Source organism: Perna viridis, chromosome 9, assembly GCF_037379345.1.
Source record: "Perna viridis isolate PV_CMFRI_1.1 ecotype Kerala chromosome 9, ASM3737934v1, whole genome shotgun sequence".
NCBI lineage: Eukaryota > Metazoa > Mollusca > Bivalvia > Mytilida > Mytilidae > Perna > Perna viridis.
In genome coordinates this window covers 28,735,865-28,755,301 of record NC_142453.1, presented here as the reverse complement: position 1 = coordinate 28,755,301, position 19,437 = coordinate 28,735,865, and the positions used below count along the sequence as shown (strand labels likewise).

General features: G+C 31.9%; 1 protein-coding gene across 1 annotated transcript in view; it reads right to left on the bottom strand.

Moving 5' to 3' along the window:
• Positions 1-100: 100 nt before the first annotated feature.
• LOC148607650 (uncharacterized) overlaps positions 101-19,437 on the bottom strand; it is a 26,865-nt gene continuing 7,528 nt past the window's right edge. The window contains exons 5-24 of the mRNA XM_088546624.1: positions 19,024-19,245; positions 17,819-18,022; positions 17,181-17,271; positions 16,739-16,794; positions 16,150-16,494; positions 15,050-15,499; positions 14,311-14,399; positions 13,140-13,927; positions 12,536-12,621; positions 10,886-11,041; positions 10,167-10,270; positions 9,044-9,137; positions 8,646-8,816; positions 8,160-8,271; positions 7,071-7,560; positions 6,560-6,704; positions 5,949-6,089; positions 5,370-5,443; positions 3,967-4,162; positions 101-3,585 (exon numbers count right to left, since the gene is read on the bottom strand). Of these exons, the coding sequence (XP_088402750.1) occupies positions 3,457-3,585; positions 3,967-4,162; positions 5,370-5,443; positions 5,949-6,089; positions 6,560-6,704; positions 7,071-7,560; positions 8,160-8,271; positions 8,646-8,816; positions 9,044-9,137; positions 10,167-10,270; positions 10,886-11,041; positions 12,536-12,621; positions 13,140-13,927; positions 14,311-14,399; positions 15,050-15,499; positions 16,150-16,494; positions 16,739-16,794; positions 17,181-17,271; positions 17,819-18,022; positions 19,024-19,245 (4,143 nt within the window). The 3' untranslated portion in view covers positions 101-3,456. The remainder of the gene's footprint in view (positions 3,586-3,966; positions 4,163-5,369; positions 5,444-5,948; positions 6,090-6,559; positions 6,705-7,070; positions 7,561-8,159; positions 8,272-8,645; positions 8,817-9,043; positions 9,138-10,166; positions 10,271-10,885; positions 11,042-12,535; positions 12,622-13,139; positions 13,928-14,310; positions 14,400-15,049; positions 15,500-16,149; positions 16,495-16,738; positions 16,795-17,180; positions 17,272-17,818; positions 18,023-19,023; positions 19,246-19,437) is intronic.

Below are 19,437 nucleotides of genomic sequence, written 5' to 3'. Positions count from 1 at the left end.
TGCCTACAAAATGCTTGTGACAGTCACAAACAGTTATATGCTGAGCATTTTTGAAGTTCTTTTGTTCAGGCTTGGAAGGAAAATAACCATAAAAACAAAGTCTGTCTTTAAAAATTTATTTCTATAATTCCATGTAAAAACAACTACATATACAACAAACACTAAATATCTACAGCACTAATATAACTAATCTCTATACATCAGATCCATGTAACAATGAACTCTTACCTTCCATTGAACAGATATTACATATGTAAATATGCCTGGCCTCCTTTTGAAAAAAAACTTGTAAAAACATTAAATGCACATAACCTACAGGTATTTTTAAACACCATATTCTCATTGATTGAAAGCTTTCATACATTGTATCATTAGGTCAAATAAAATAAGGCACATGGAAAATTAGACTTGATAGTAAGCTGCCATGATATGGACGGACTTAGTACAAATCTTTGCAGCTGTAATACCAAGGATGATTTCATGAGGAATAATAGGCAAGTAGGAACGGGCCTAATCAGGCAAGTAGGAACGGGCCTAATCTGTCAAGATGTTTGATGCTCTGTTTAAGAATAACAAGGATTTCAAGGGGATGTTAAATCTTTCACGCTAGAAAAAATAGATGGGTTAGTGTGCTCCTTTTTGAGATATAAGCATTTGAAATTTCGGCGGGAAAAGGAGTTTTCTTCATTTTACATAGGTTTTGTCTTAGTTTTTTTTTTTTTTTTATTAAAAACACCAAAGAAATAACAAGAGTTTCATAAAAACTTCTCAAATAACACTTTAAGGTGTGTTTAATGAAAATATGAAAAGAAAAATGGGGGGTCACTGTGCAAAAAATATAAATACTATGAAATGGATAAAACTAGAATCCAAAAATCTGACAAAAATGGCTAACATGACCAACAAACCTCCTTAACATACGGTAAAAGAAAGAATTGTTATGGTTAAATCAGAATAAGAAAAAATAAAAATCTTGCTTAATATACATTCTCATTCCTTAAAATTATTTGGGTCTCCATTTTAGCTTAAGATTCAGCCACAGAACTTCATGCAGGGATTTTTCCAGGATTTCGAAACAATTAGTCATTCTACGGATTTTATGCAAAAACAACAAAATTTTGACTAAAATCGGATCAAAATCAGGGAAAATCATTAGTTACTTGGGAATATGATTATTATTGACTAAGCCTAAAAAATTTACTGCTTCATGTTGTGAAGTGAAACTTTTATATTCCTGTACAAAAACATTTTGGTCCAAGTGGTAGTTTCTGTAACATGAAGACGAACACAAATGAACCAGTGAATGAACTTTATAGGTAACCAATATTTTGTGTTAAGTGAAATTTAATGAATTTATGGAATTCAGATATCAGGTAATCCTCTTCCCTTCAAACACAACATTTTTAATTCAATGGTAGGCCAACCTGAAAAAAAATCAACATTTTATATGGTTCCTTGTGAATAATAACCCCTTTAGCAGTTTTATATTGTGTATATTTAACAACCTCAAAATAAATATCAACCCTTCTCAAAAGTTAAGATCTGTTGTATTCAATTGGTTAATAAAATGTGAAGACACTGAAAAAAAATGAAAATAAAATAAACCTTGCAGATAAGAATACAGAATGTCTTGTGAGTATTGACTGTTGAAATATGATATAGGTGAAGAAGAACACAATGACCAATATGCATATTGCTGCTAGCTGACATGTTTGTAAATAGCACCAAAAAGTCATATAATGGTGATAAAATAAATAAAAAATGACAGATTTACAGATGATAAGGTCACCATGGTTCAGTGGGGACAGATCATTATAAAAGTCACATACATTACACAAGTACCACTTACAAAAGAAGCAGATGGTCAGTATATAGTCATAGCATTTTTATGAAAACAAAATCAACAACTACTTGAAGAAAATATAATATTTGACTCATAAAACAGTAAGATTCAAAGGAGGAAATCTTTCAACAAGAAACTGACTCCCTCAACAGCACAACTACATTTCATTGTAAGTTCAACTATAATTTTTTTTTTGGTTGAAACCATAATTCAATTTTCAGGAAATAAAGTTTCTTCCATTGATAAGAGTGGATTATCAGGTTTTTAAACTGATATATCTAAAATGTGGTAATAAGACTATCAAGACTGGAGAAATCCTACAGTCTACTGTTTTGTATTCTTAATCTGATAACAATTTACATCAAATTTACAGTCAAACCTGTCGAATGTAACCTTCCACGAAAGAGAAAAATCAAGGTTGCATAAGACAGACATTATATATAGGTTAATTTTACATAGAATGCACTAAATAAGGATATTAATTGATAGTCTTTTATAAAGATTTTTGATGAATACAGGTGGTTGCTAAAACAGGTTTGACCTTTATGACACCAACAATATATGGTATGCGCTTAGAGAGATTGTAGTTACATCTATTGTTAAATTGTTTTTGCATTTCAAATCATTCAGACCATTTGTACATTAAATTGAAAGACTTTGGTATATATTATACATACATAATGTCACTCAAATAAAAGTATATATGTGGGTAAAACAAATGAATGGAGGAATGCTTCATCAACTTAACACAACTCAACATACACGATAGTAAAGAAAAATATATAGGCAAACAGTAGCAGACATGATTTTACAAAGCCAATAAAAAAAGTGAAAATTGATGAAATCCGAAGTAAATATATGGTAACGAATTTGAAAAAGCGGAATTCCGTTCTAAAGCTGGAGAAAATCATGTGTACAGGTGGCACTCTTTTCATTCTACCATTATGGAACTGCAAATATGTAGTCAAAACACAAACATGCACAGAAAGCATTCAAATGTTCCATAGCCAATTTTCACTAACAGTAATCAATTTAACAAAATTTCATGAGGAACAAAACTGAGTGTAAGTTTAAAAAAAACAATGGGAGAACAAACTGTGACGTCAAAACTGACCATATATTTAACAATTATGATTTTTTTTGTGAAAGTAAGTGCCTGTACCTACCAAATAAGATGTATGTCACAATCAGGAAATTTTATATATTTTAAACATTGCATTATGAAATAAACAAATTTGAAGGATGCATGTACTTACAGCTTACTAAAACTAAGATGCAAGTAATGGCAAGTTTAATGAAACGTATTTGACAAAAAATTCAGCAAAAATTGGAAAATACAAGTAGTTACTGATCTAAGTAATGCCCATTCCAATCATATCACTAGCCAAGTAAAATAAAAGGCTTGAGATAATCAGTTTGAATGTACTGATGGCTTGACTAGAAACAATGAATGCTATAGAATTTGCAATTATAAAACACTGAAATTTTCAAGACACAGAACAGTAAATATAAAAAAATGTATGACCTAACTTCCTTATCAATTTTCAAACTAATTTCTGAACATTCAACTGAGAAATCACTCATAAACATTAAAAACTAAAACCAAATCTATATCAGCATCTCCTATCAACAATAACATTCCCATCTCGATCCTTTACCCTGATACGTCCATTAGAATACCTGGTTTCCTGTCTACCATCAGGGTAAACAGTCTTTACTGTTCCATCAGGATATTCCCTTTTCTGAAAATAAACATGCAAGAAATAGTAGTTTAATCTTTCCTACTAAATACCAGACACATCTAAAGGTAAACAATTTTTAACAGAAGATGATTAAACAATTACAGGCACTGAACCTATCATGTCAAGTCCAGGCTCCAAGTGCCACAAAATTAAAAAAAATTACTTAAGTCTGAGAAAATTCTAAATTGATTGTGACGACACCAATTTCAAAGATTTTGATTGGAATTACCATGGAAATAAGTACATTTTCTCAGACATTTTTAACTTTGTGGTGCCAGGGCCTGAAGCAGGTGCAGATCCAAAGATTTTGAAAAGTGTTTTTTTGGTCATTTTGTGTTGTAGAGCTCAGATATTTCCTATACACATACTTTTAAGTCTCACCTTATAATCATTAGTATGAATCTCCCTCTGACCATTAGGGAATTCCATGGTCTTGTCCCCATTCTTATCAATCCTTATAACAGTACCATCTGGGAAGATACTTTCCTCTGACCCATTTGGGAATAGGTATTTGATTGTCTGATCAGCAAAGGTAATCTCCTTGGTTCCATCCGGGTAATGTTTCTCTGTCTGGTTACTGAAATAGGTTCAAGTATGACATTTTGCACCAAACTCACCAAATGCACATTATAAGCACTTAAGCACTACTTCCTTGAGTAATGCTATATGATGTAATTATTTTTCGCGATTTCAGGAGACGGATTGATATAAGATTTTAAGTCTTGTTTCTGAATCCTGTGATTAATTTGCTATTGTTCGATTCATTCTATTGTTTTGATTTGATGTTAAAATGTGCAAATTAGTTAATAAATATATTTTAACTAAGTATGACATTATTTTCAATCTCATTAGAGTGCTTATGTTAATGTATGATTTTTGTAATGTAATTCCAAGCTTCGCATACGAGGCGAACGATAGAGAAACTGGAAAAGGTACCAGACTGGCCCGCAGAAATGGGTCAGGGAAGTGAATTCAAAGTGAAAGTAGCCTTTAAATTGGTTTCAAATTAATACATATGCAATTAAAAAACAAAGAAAAAATAAAAAAAAGAATTATTTACAGTATCTAGAATTGCAGAATTATATATTTTTTTAATGGATAACTATCCTATCTTGCCTCTTTCAGCACACGTCCTTATTTTTTTCAATGATTTTACAAACGTAAGAAGATATTTAAGTGCAATGCTCAATTGCAGGCTGTGCCTAACTTGTATTGTGACTATGGAAAATGAAATGCTTTACAAGGTGCCAACTGTAGTTGGGCAATTACAGACACAACATTCAAGCTTGATGCATCTCTTAAATTAGACTGAGTTTAAACATTGGTTTCCGAATAGAGTGAAAGTGGACAAAGAACTTTGAAATGACCAAATTATAAAAGCCTATGAAAACGCTTAATTCTGATTCTTCTCTCCATGGTTAGAACCATATAACCAAGTGTTTGGTGATGCTGGCAACATGCTATTTTTTGCAGTTGCTTATAAAGTGTGAGAAATAGAACCAGTAAAAATCCTTGTCATGAAGTAAAACACTTTATCATTATGGAACCACAATCATAAATAATAGGATGGAAATAAGTCAAGTTATCTATCAGAGTAACATCTTTCACCTCAAATTACTTTCCAGGTATTCTTCATGAGAATTACAAATTCAAGAAGTAACTATTCTTATAAAGACTGTAATAGCAATTTAAATAAATAACTCAGCATCAAAACACATTCAGGCCTGAAGTAAAATGTACAATATTTCACAACAAACTTAAAAATGAAACATTTATGAACTTACTTCGGAAATTGCAGTACCTCCAAACCATCTGGATAATTAGTATGAGTTGTCTGGGCTTCAGCATAATAATATATCTGCAAAAATAACATATGAAACCTTAAAATAAAATCTGACCCCAATAAAGCAAGTTCTTTGAATACACAAATCTGACCTCAAACTTTTTTAGTATACAGTACATAAGATGATGTTCATTAGCTAGTAGAATTAGTGTTCCACTGATTAAATAACAATCACCTGATGAACTTCTTTTGGCAGTTGTAAGACATTTGAGAAAGAGATTTAAACTTTCCATCCGTCAGTTCAATATATATTGATAGAAGTTTTAGTATCCTCCTAAATTGTACAATTAACTACCTTTAAGTCTAATTCAATCAATTGAAAGCCCACTCTATCCCCAGAAATTTACTATATGTCCTGTTATTGATGTGCAAAATGCTTTTCCCCATCTCTTAACAGAATACAACATTAACACATAAGAGCCTTATTAAGGTAGCAATAAAAAATGAACATTCAATGAGTTGCTTATTTCATACATAAGTTTACAGTTATCTAAGACAACAAATTGTCAATATAACTTACAACTCTCTGGTCTGGCATGATCTGTTTGCAGTCTCCATTGAAAAATGATACAACAATGGATTTACCATCAGCTGAAATCTCTTTTCTGGTTCCATTTGGAAACAAAATCTCCCTGGCACCAGTCTTATATATCCTCTCAAGCTAAAATTGTATTGAGGAAATATAAAGCATTGGCAATAGTTCATGGTTAATAACACTTGATTTATAAATAGTTTAAAAACAAAACATCAAAATATTATTCTAGTTTTGAAGGATCAGCACTATAGTAATTTTGGGTCATTCAATTAATTCCAACCAAATATGAAGTATAGTGCTGCATTGTGTGAAAAGCAATGATTTCTGCACATGAGACATTTAAATTTCTTATTTTCATTGAAACATTTTTGTCAAATGGGGAAAAAAATTGTTTCTCACGACTTGATATATTAGATTGTTGCTTGGATGAATACATTAAAAATTTCAAGTGCAAGAGACTAAGTATGTTGTATGTAATTTGAAATATAATCAGTCTCATCTTTAGAAATGTCATAGCTCCCTTAAAGAGGTGATAGTTACAAGATTTCTTTCAAATAAAAACTCCTTGTCTATCATCCACCCATCCTTGTACCTACCTTGCCATCGTTATGCTGAAACTCATCATACCCATTGGTCCCTTTGTCAATCATTGATCTATCTACACTGTACTTAGATGCAGTCTTTCTAGGAACATTGGCAGTAGCAGAGGTGTCAGCCTCATTATCTGTATACAAACTGGTACTGAAATCAATGTAAACTGTTTATAAAATACTAAAAAGAGTTTAGAGCTGATGTCAACATTGGAAAAGACATACATTCTAAGATCTAAACAGAGGTACCAGGTTTGAGGAGGGCATTGTTTCCCATTCCCTTGAGTAGACACAAAATAAAAACATAGCTTTTATTACAAATAAATACAAAAATATCAATAATGTATAAAATATTGTAAGTTTTGTCATGCTGTACATGTTTTTACGACTAACTTCTTTCATTTACAGCATTAAATTGCAAACACAAATCATCAGGACTAATTTTGATATTCTAGAATTTAGCTCCTTCAAAACTATCTTATTTCAATTCAATGCATTTCATTGGTACATTACTCACTCCTGTGGCATAGCCACCACAGCACTCCCTCTGGGTACATCCTCCATCAAGGACATCCTCAGGAAATGGTCCTGTGATTTCTGTTGGTTACTGTTAAAACCTTGCTGTGCAGTTCTGCCTGAACCATGACTTGAACCATGGCCTTGATTAAATTGAGGTTGTGCTGGTTTGGATGGACCATGACCTGGACCTTTACTGTTAACAAAATTCTGTTGAGCTGGTTTGGATGGACCCTGGCTAGGGCCGTGATTATTACTAAAATGAGGTTGAGTTGGTTTGGCTGCACTAGGATGACCAGTAAAATTAGGCTGGGCTTGTTTTGCAGCAGCTGGGTGATTAGTTAAGTTGGGTTGAACATGTCTCCCTTGTCCTGGTAAAGAAGACTGGCTAGAAGATTGCTGTAATGGAGCTGATGGTACCCTGACTTGAGTTGCTGACTGTGTTGGTCTTAGGGACATTTGTGAATTGGATGATTTTGCACTTGAAGAATCTGAAACATATTAGTGTAAAAGTACTATGTAAAAAGACTATGTACCTTTTCCAAGTATGATATATATTTAAGCCTTGATAGTTTTAGGGTTGTTGCACTTATATTGGTGAATTTTGTCAAGAGCAGATATAATACTGCACAAGCTTGTAAGTGCAATATAATACTCTGGGAGGGAGAATATTCACCAATATAAATGCAATAACCTTTTTATGATATAGTTTTGAATACTTGAGACATCCTTTGTGTTCGTACGAATACAATACTTTCTTAAATAATTTTTTTGACATAGAACTAGTTCTAACATTGATCAAATACTTTAATATGCATCTCACTTTTGAACTCTTTTTTTAACTCAGTGATTTAATTTAAAAATTACTGTTTAACAACATGAATATATCCTACAAAATCTATGAAATATCTATCTAGCAGCTTTAACAAGACATGCAATTTGGAATGATTGACTGCTAAGTTAATTTATACAAATATGATTTCATTTAATTTCAAAATACATTAGTTAACATTCAAAAATGATTAAAAAGCTTCCATACAAATACAATGTTACATGCACATAACTACTGGTAAATATTAATACTACATACCTCTGACAGGATCTTTTTCTTCATCAGAGTCAGTTGTTTGAAAGTCTGCTGAATTCTGTGTAGGTATGGCCTGTGTGGGCGTACTACTTCTAGGAGCAGATTTGGTCTTACCCTAAAAATCAAAATTACTATTGATAGTTGGAAACAAAGCAAGTAAGCTCAAATGAGAAAAACCCTACATTAACATGTTTCTTATCTTCCCTTATTAACACTTGTCAATAACAGGTATTGTTCATGCACAACTGCTCCTCTTCCATAAAATCCATGGAATATTTAGGAAGAGTATTAATGCAATCAGAAACCCTAGTATGATTTTACAAGGACAAAGGAGGAAAGAAATTGGCAGAAAATCAGACATAAATAAGAAGTTAATAAGATAAATTACTATAAAATCTAGATTTGAAAAAGTGGAAATGTGCTGAAAAGTGGAAATAAACATCTCTGTTAGTTTATTGTTTTTCAGGTTGTCTTTTTTTGTCTTATTACCTTATTTTGTTCCTTCTGTAACCATTCCAACCTTCTTTTCTCCATCAGTTTAATCTCCTCCTTGAGTTCTGAGTTTTCTTGTTCCAGCTGCTCTATTTTGCTCCTTAGACGTGAGTTACTAGATGTCCATCTTGTCTCCTTCCGTTTCATCTCTTCTTGAAGATCTGTCAACTATTATCAAAGGTTTTAAAGATCAGCCATTATACATTATATGTACAAATGATAAAACAAGAGAGTTTTTTGACAACACATATACACACAAAATGAGCCCCAATCAATCCTAAAGGTATCAAAAGCCTCTTTAGAAAAATCCATTTGAAACAGTGCTTTTAGCTCCTTTGTCTATGAATTTATCTTTTCGTTTCTGTATGAAATGAAATTATCTGGACTGTACATACCTGACTTTTCAAGGTTTCTATTTCTTCCCTTTCTTTTTTGTTAGGTATATCTCTTGCTGCTTTTTGGTACTTTTCAAACATCTTTTTCTCATGCCTAATATAAAAAGGAAAATGATTTGAATGATAATTATAAGAAAGAACACAAGCCCCACTGCCTCAAAATGAGATAAATGATTTAAGTTGGTGAAAATTCTGAACACTTTGTAATCATATATAATCCTTTGATTTGAGTTACAATGTAAGCTGCTGAGAACATTCACAGATTGAAGTATTTCTTAAGTTTTGTTGTATTGAGGCCAGACTATTTGGACTTAGTACTGAATGTATTTTTATAACAACATCTATTCTATGGCTCTCTCAGATAGGTGTCATGAATACATCAATTGTTTTTATTACATATACATTGTAGCTTACTATTACTATGTTAAGGAGGTAGATCTAGGGTAAGGGAAATAACTCTTGAAATCAGTGATATGTTTGTATCATATTCAATTTCACCAAAGCCTATCAAGCTTTCATTTGAAAAAGAATGAAATCAGCCCTAATTACTTTGATGTAAAATGCTGAATACAAACATTCCAATGATTTGTAAGAGGTATGTCCCTTACTCTAGGTATACCTCCTTAATGTATCAAAATAAGTCTGAAGTGAACACATGCCCACTAATACTCAGCCATATTAGGGCATTGGCATTTAATAAGGGTAATCTGTTAGCTGAACTTAAACATGTTAAAAGGTAACATGAAGCTGCACATGCTGTCATGCTAAGTAAACCCCAAGTCATAACAACCTATGCCCAATCTATAGAAAGCCACTCACTAAACTTCGAACTCAATCATTTGGGAGCTGTGATTTCTATGACAAAAAAATTTCTATATTATTTCATACAGTGAAAATGTCCCACAAAATAGGAGGTTGATACTGGTGAGCATCCAAAATCACTTACAATGTATGCCCCATTTATATAAAGCCACACACTAAATTTGATATTTATCGTTTAATTGTGAAGAAAGATAGATTGATGGAATGATGGACAGACAGACAAGGTGATTCCAATATACCACCCACTCATTGAGTGGGGGGTACAATAAATATAAAGAATCTAATATATGTAAATGTTTACTTCAGCTTTTTCATTTCTTCATTCTTGTATTCTTGTATCCTGGTAAGTTCTTGATTCTTCTCTTTTTCAAAGTCAGCTATTTCTTTCTTAAGTCTTGATAAACCCTAAGTAAATATATGATTATGGTGTAATTAAATTTTGGTTGCTTTATAGGTTTATATGACGAAATGTATATTTAATCATTCCAATCTGTCTGCTCTTAGGAGATAATCCAACAGTTTCAATTGTTTTTTTAGTGTCATTTACAGAGTTATCTCCCTTAATTTAGAATTCTACAGTATATTCTGTACAATTTTTATCTCCTATGACCATGGGTTATATGAAAAACCAAATGTTAATTTCTAAAAATATGTAGGCTTTCCAACCATGTACCACATTTTACATGATTACTTAATTGTTAATTTTGATTTGAAAATCAAATTCTAAGGAATTATTGTAATATTGTTTCAGTAATTTGAATAATCAAAATGTATGTGGTGAACATGATTGAGGTTATTTCTTCATAGAGCAAAAAATAATACTTTTATTCCTTAAATAAACAAAATTAGTTAAAAAAAACTATCAAACTCTTGTAATCAATAAGACAATTAACATTTTCTTAAACTGGTTTTAAAAGCTTTAAAAAAGACATTATTATTAAGCATCATTCATTCAGTTAAACATGTAGCGAATGAATGTATATACATGTATAATATAACAACATAGCTTTAAACACATACTTCCTCTCTTTCTTTGCGTAGCTTGTCAAGATTCAGATTTTCACTTCGAAACTTCTCTATTTCTTTCTCCAATTCAGCTAATTTATCCCTGAGAACTTTTGATTGGACTCCATCAGGAGGTGCTGTGTTATTGACATTTTGTAGTTTTTGTTGATCCTGCAAAGATTTTCAGTTTCAATTTTAATTGTCTGTGAAAAACTTGCTTTAGTTTCCTTATTTTTTTATATTCAAGAGGTGGCCTAAAGCCAAACAGGAGATGATGAGAAGAGATAAGTAATTCACAAAATTATTGTTTCATTTAAGTTGCAGTCTTGCTAAAATTCAGACAAAAGGTGATTAATGTCAAAATCCAACCGAATTCAGTTCCATTTCTTGTTCAGAAACAGTAACTGATCACATAACCAGTCTTAGTTTTTCATCTGGTTGTTGTGATTTTAGATAAAAATTATATAGACTGTACATGAAGTTTGCACTTTGCAAGAGTTATCATTCTTGATTTGGCTTTATTTGGTTGATTTTAGTGGGAAATAAATGTATGATTTGCTGAAAAGTGCAGATCTGAATGCAGAAAAGATTGTTGTTATGTAAAAGTATATCATATGTAGACTAATAAAGCATCGTTGATTGGTGGGTTTTTCTTGACCATGAATCACTTAACCATTGGCAGTGTCTGAATTTTATGTGGACTGGTACTTAACATTTAAGTAATGAAGATACATATAAATCCTCCTATTTTTATAGTGTACTGTGTTTTGTTCTGAACTATCACAGAGCTTAATTCTCTTTTACAAAATATCAGAGCCAGTGAACGAGCTCGGTTTCGACCACACATGGACGTTCTCACATGTAAACAAAACATCATATCTCTTGGACTTTTTCATCACATAGGCAAACAGCCGAAAACTTCTGAGTGATGAAAAAAATGTTGATTATTTATTAAAAAAATCATGAACACATTTTGTATATTGATAATGGTCTGTGGACTTTTGTGTTAAAACAATTCAATCGATGAATTAATAATTACAAATTACGACTGATTCGTAGTTTCAGTTCCATGTGCTTTCATTACCTCTGAAAGATCAGCGGGAAAATGGTGGACTTGTCAATCTTTTTTCTTAATTAATCAACTGATAAATGTATGATAATTCTCAAAGTTACTTCAATTAATTTGTATACGCAATGGGCTGCACGTGTTTCGTTAATTCAATTATGCAATCATCTAATCAGTTACAGGTAAATCACAGTCACAGGTGGCTGCACATCAGCTAAAATTGACACCTGTCAATTAATTTCAAGTAAACAATTAGGAGACTGGAAGACTGACATTTATACACTAATAAAACGCAGACTGTAATTTATAAGGGTTGACAATTTTTCATGTCCAGTATTGGAAAATTGACATCGGTCATTTGCAAAATTTGTCGGTCAATGACCAGCATTTTTGACAGTTTCCGGACCCTTGGGTGGAAGTCTAATTAATTTTAGATATTTTAGATAAGCACTATACTGACACTGGGAGTTCATGACTTTATTTTTTCAAGAACCTGTAGTTTTGATGGAGGAACACTAATAAAAGGCTAATCAATGATATTGCAGAGTGGCAAAGTACAAAGCTATATTGACCTAGGATGACCAAATGTGTATTCTTACCTGAACCTGTTGTTTCGATGGCTGCTTTTTAAGTTTTGGAAACAACTTTGTCATCAGTTTTGATGTTGGTGGAGTCTCACAGCCATCTGTAGTGCCAAAAAATAAAATTGGATTTACTTCTATAATATACTTGTACAGATATAGGTTTCAGAGTTATGAATATAGTTTATAGAGTTATTAATATAGTTTATAAAGACATATCATATAAAAAAAAAAACTTTTTAAATTTTACCAAATTCTACTAGCATATTTCTGGCAACTTCTGTTTAAAATAAAAAAAAAGTTATGAACCCTACGGGTGGCACAGATTTATAATCATCAAATTACTCTTTGTGCATTTAATTGTTTTTATATGTAGTTGCTTTCATTAATTTCATTTTGGCTGATTATAAATTAGCATAAATTTGAGATATCTAAGTAATGAATGTATTTAAGCTTATCTCATTGTGTCCCAAAAATATATGGCTTTATCTCCATGTGTCCCAAAAAACCTTCAGTGAATTTCTGCCTAATGTATCTTGATCATAGTTCCCAGTGGTAATGTATTCTACCAAATTAACACTTCTATAAATATGCACTATATTTCACTAACTGTTTTACTCACCTTCCCTATCATCATCATGTTTATTTTTATCCCTTGGTGATTTTTCTTTCAGTGTTGTATCTCCCCACTCCTCCTCATCATCAAAGTCACTAGAATTCTTGTCATCTGAATCACTCAAATGCTTAAGATCAGATTCAGAAGTAAACTTACTGTCTGAGTCATTCTCAAATTTTAATTTGGATTTTGGGACTATTTTAAGATTAGAATAAGAGTTTTCGCTATCATCTGAATCATTCTTCCCATCATCAGAAGTCTCATTTGATTTCCGCAGACTGTTTATCTGACTATGAATTTTGAAGTCAGCAGAATCAACACTTTCATCAAGATAATTAAATCCTAATGAACCAGTATCTGACTTTGATTTGCTAGCTGCAACATCCTTTGATATCACAATAGGAGATATAGGGTTGGGAACATAGGCACTAACATTGAGACTAGCATTTGAATCATTTTGTGTATTGATTTTTAACTTCTGCAATAAGTTTGTCACAGTGTTCTGTGATGCTACTTTCCTTGTCATTACTTTAGTAGGAGATCTTGAAGGTTCGTCACTCTCAGAACTATCAGAGTCACTTTCATCACTTTCTGTTTCCTCACTAGTTTCCTCTTCTGAGTCATCATCATCATCATCATCATCATCATTTTCATCATTCTCAGTGTCCTCATCCTCTTCAGAATCCTCTATGACTTCTTCTAGTACCTTTGACTTCTCTTCTTTTGCTGGTTTAAGGTCTTCTTGGATAATTTTTAAAGGATTGGTCTCTTCAGATTCATTTGGTCTAATGTCACTGCAACAAAATTTGATGTTAAGTACAACAAGTCTATTTTTCAAGTTTTTCTACATGCAACAAAAAATCTGAGTAGTTCCAAATGATCAGTATATCTTTAAAGAAGTACTTATCATTGTGTATACATGTACGCAGTGAAATAACTGTACACTGACAAAATTTTTTTTACAGGAACCATAACCTGAGGATAAGGACTGATCTTAGCATATACTTAAAATCTGTCTGAAAACCTAAACCTGGTGGATGACAGGTGGAGGATCAAACAGGAAGACAGACAGATGGATACAAAGATAAATTCATTTGGTCCAAACTTTGCTTGTAAATTAAAACATAAAGGTTTATAATTAGCTTAATAAAGTATAGCATGTATAGTAAAAACTCACTTTGGAAGGTTTGCCTGTAAAGACTGGTGCTGATGTGTGGCATTCTTTATTGTTGCTTGTAGCTGCATTGCCACTGATTGCCTCGGTGACTAATAAAAAACACTTTAATGTTAGTTTGATTTCTATTTAGAAAAAAAAGCTCTATGCATCGTAAATAAAATGCTGTGAAAGTACTTCAGTGTGCTTTTAATAGTTTGTGGAAATCTTATTCACAGAGACTTAAATTTGTGAATCCAAGTTCACTGTGTACAAGAATACATTTTATAAACTTTATTTTCAATTAAAGCAAGGGCTATTCCATAAAAAAGTGTGTCTTGGAGGCAGAACATCCATGATATTTAAGGTTACCACCAATACATTGCAATTTATATGCAATACATTTGTCTTATGAGAAATTTTACTCCCACCAACACATTAATAAATCAACTGCATTTTATAAAAGTGGAATGAAAAAGGCCAATATTTGCTCCCAAATTTCAAATTCTACTTATAGTTAAACATTCTAATGGAGAATTAAACTGTGGTCAGAAAATACAGATGGCTTCTACAAACAGATAATTATACACAGAATAGGGCTATTTTAATAACAGTTTTTTAAGACTGGTAATTACTGAATAAAGATGGTCACTAAGGTAGTTTTGACTGCATTTCATTATACCGGTAAGTACTATTCAGAATCAAATATCATTTTTCTTTACATTAAATAGTAACATAGAAGAAAAATCCTGATGTTCAGTACCTGAACCAAAGGTTTCTGAGTTTCTTGTTTCAGCTTGTCTTTCTGTAATATTCTTGTCACAAATGAAGACTGACTACAGAATGACATATTATCCGCACAGTTCTCCAGATATTCAAACTCATCAACTTCTTCTTTCTCCAGTTCATCATTTCTTGCCCTTTCATGAATTCTTACAATAAAAGAATCATTATCTGCTATAGAGTCTGGAGAACTATTTAACTGCAGTCTTTCCTGCATTTTTTGTTGGTTGACCATACTTGTTATCTGGCTAGGTTGTCTCCCTTTACTTGGATCTTCTTTCTGTAGAGGTTGGTTTGGTTTCTTCATCTGCTTTTGTTCTGGTTGTGGAGGTTTTGATGATCTTTTGTTTGGACTGTTAGGTGATTTTTGTTGTTTTGTCATCTTTGCAGGAGATGTTTTCAAGTTCAATTTCTGTCTGTCCTGCCAAGTCTAAAAGATAAGAAAATTGATCGATTGATTGAATTTAAAGTCATATGGAAGATATTGAAAGCATTTCTGGATGAAAACATTTGATAAACCAGTCGTCACATTATCTCCCATATGCTGCATGCTTTGTAGAGAAGCAGTGACTGCCAATTTTAAAGTCTATGGTAAAACTTTGCTGGGGATTTAACTCATACTACCCAGAGACAACTAAAGCAGTCAAACGTTAAGAAAATATAAATGTCGTATGAAATAATAAAAAAGTGAAAATACAGTTTATTGAATTGTTGAAAGCACTTTGTAGAAAAATGGGTCCTGTTAAAATATAACAGAAATCATATCTTGTGCTAAGTAATAATGACTGAAAAAAAAACTGAACAGTCATTACAAATAGGCAACCACACCATATTAATAATTTCTGTTTAAAAGCTGGTAAAATATAACATCAGGTTAAAATGCATGCAATTCCTCCTGTAAAATCATGCCTATGAATAAGGTAGAAATTTCGGTAAACCAATTATGTTTATTTAATTTCTTTGTATTATGTACATGTATCATATGGTCAAGTCCTAACTTTACTAAATATTCAGTCCCAAAATGATGAAGTTCACGTCAGTTCAATGTAATTTGCTAACATACTAAAAACTAGAACTTACAGCTCTTTTCTTTACTCCTCCTGGACCATCCTCTTTCACTGGACCCTTCTGTGTCTTTAAAGAGTTATCTACCTTCCCTAATTTCCCAGGCTTATTATCTCCCTTTGTAATTTTGTTCTGTTGTGTGTCTGGTTTTGCAGATTTGCTTGATTGTGTAGACCCACTCTCATTGCGCCTACTAGATTGTGAAACATAGCTGTCCACTCTGGGTTTTACAGATTTTAAGTCTTTGATAGGCTTTGCTTGCTTAGCTTGAACACCAAATCTAGCAATTCCTTGGCCTTTCTTCAGAAAGCATCGCTTGGGACTGTCTTGGTTTTCAACTTTGGATGACTTTACTTTCAACTAAAAAGATCAGTAATACAGAATGATATTATAATAAATTTTAATGCATAAGTGGAAGCTAGTAACACAAATTTTAAAAACACAAACTGAAAACATAACCAACTTTTAAAATTATTCAATCATAAAAATATGAATTCAACATACATCTATGACGACAACAAAATTTAGAAAAATTAAACAAAGACTTATTTTACTTTTCGTGTACTAAGACCGGAGTCTATATTGAAACTTAAGAAATACATACTTTTTCTTCCTCTGCTCTCAGCTGTTCTTCTAGTAACTGCTCAAATGTCTTCTTCTCTATAGTGTATTATGGAAAGTTTACATACATGATAATACAATCAAGACATAACACAGATTTGTTCCATCTTCAGCATAAAACTGAATGTAAGTAATGATGTCACAATGCTATTTTCTCATATGATCAATTTTACATTTACGACCTTTGTGAGATCAATCACTGATCAGCAGTCGAATGACCTGATTGAACTCAAATGAATACCAATTATTGAATGACAATTAACATCGTCCCACTATAAGGAAGACATGTGAACATTTTCTGTTAAATTCAGTATCTTTAAGTTACCTTTTCTTTAAATACACATCTAATCTAAGAAATTTGATTTTTAAATTCTTGAATTCATTAACTAACTTGTCTTTACACAAACAATGGCAAAATGAATTACCTCCTATACCAGAAACAGGTCGATCATCAAGAGTGCCACCAGTTATCAGTCTGTCATCATCTGTAATTTCATCTTCATCATCATCTTCATCCTTACAATGAATAAAGACAATAATAATAATCACAATTAATATAATAAGAGTTTAAACATATTATTACAAAAACTTCTTCCATTACCTCTGATTAACTTTTCTGCACTCAACATTCTTATTAATGTGTGGAGAACAGCAGAAAAAATACACACAACAGTAAAGCTTTGTTATAGACATTTTTAATAAATAGAAACAAATATTATATTCTCTAAATCAAGGCAAGGTTGTATGTAAAATCTCCTTTCTCTCCCATATACCTGATTAACAATATTTTTTCAATAACTATATGCATAATCAAAATAAAAATCAAGGGATTGCTTTCACAGTATTTTACATATAAAATAGATGAAATAATTCTATTATTTCAAATTAAATTGCAGGAAATCATCAGTAGTTGCTTTCATTCCTATTTTTTTCTGTGTACTACCTACAGGGTACATTTGTAAATGTTATGTATAATTCACTTACTATTTCCTGCAACATTTCTCTATAGTTACCAAAATTTAAAATATAACTGACAACCCTAAAATCTGTTTAAAATACTTACTTCAAAATCATCCTCCTCTTCCTCATCTTGATCCAGGTCTTGCTCCTCAAGTTGGGTACTCTCTCCATCCTCTTCATCATTGTACATCTCACTATGACCCTCAATATCTGCCTCAACGACAGTCCTCTGGGTTTGTTCAACAGACTGGAAAGACTGTGTTCCAATACCTTCATCTTGGTCTAACTCTTCTAGCAAGTGTTTTTTCTGTTCAAAGAAAAATAATACTAAAAACATTATTTAATCCTCGGATACTTCCTATATACAAGGTGATAGGACATGCCGCTGGAATATGTACCATTTTCCAGCTTGCAAATATGTGAATAGGTGGGTAAAAATCAAACCTAATTATATGACACGTCAATATAGTTTACATTAAAAATTATATGGACAGTCAAAAACATCCTTGTCCTATCATCTGTTGTAATTATTTTGGTATTTGTAGAATATATGCATAATGAATATCTTTATTACATGTCCTAGAGTATCATAATCAAGGGAACACTCCTTATATTTATGGTATTAGGTCTCTTTGCAGAGATGGTATTCATTTCTTTTTCAAAGTGTCACTAATTTGAGGTATAAATTATCTGAAATCCATTTCAATTTCATCGTCAAAGGGAGATAACACCCTTTTCCCCTATCATTCTGTTGTAACTTTGAACTCCCTTAATTTCATCCTCTTACACAGATAGACAACTATCAGTTCAAAAGATCGTAAACTGTGTGCCCACTTTGTCAAATTTGTGTGCTTTTTCTGAAAATGATTCATTAATATCCAATTTTTCCTGATTTTTTTCAGATTCCAGCACTTAAAGGCTGAGGTGGTGTAATGTAATAAAAAGAAGGAAGGTACACATTAAAGTGAATTACTGTTAATGTTATATAAAGAATTTTTAAACACAAAATGAATGGTAACTAGAGAAAGAGAGTATAGTGAATAGCCCTATAACAGGAAATGCTAAATCCACCATAATTGTCCTTACCACTATTGTATGGGCTGTTACACGGAAAACATTTGATCATAATCAGGGGTAATTTTACATGAAACAATAGGGTTGGGTTATATTACCACAATATTAAAAAATATAACATAAAACAAAGAAATCTTACAATAAAATCAAAATCTGCAAGTGTAAATCTGCTAAAAAAAAAGAAGAAAATCATCTGACTTATCAACAGAGATATAAATCATTGAATAAACTTACCATTGCATTCTGTATGCCAGCAACTCTACTGACTGGTTTTTTGTTAGGTAACTGAGGGAGCTCTCCTACTTCAGAGGCAGAATCTGGTAGTTGACGAAATCCTTCCTCCGTACATTGACTTCCAACATGTGAGTTGGTGTCACTAAACAGATCAGGATTGGTTTTTATTTCATCATTGTCTTCATTCAGTGGTACATACATCACAGGACAAGGTAACGAGGACTAAAATATAAATATCTTTTAAATCAATCAACCAAATAAGACAGACTGTGAAAGAACATTTATTCATGGAGTACCTATTTTCATGGTTTTTGTGGTTAAGCCAAACCAGGAATTTAAAGTTTCAATGAAATTTAAATTTCAGATTAAACTTTCTAATGAAATCCATGAATTAACAATTTTTTGACGCACCTT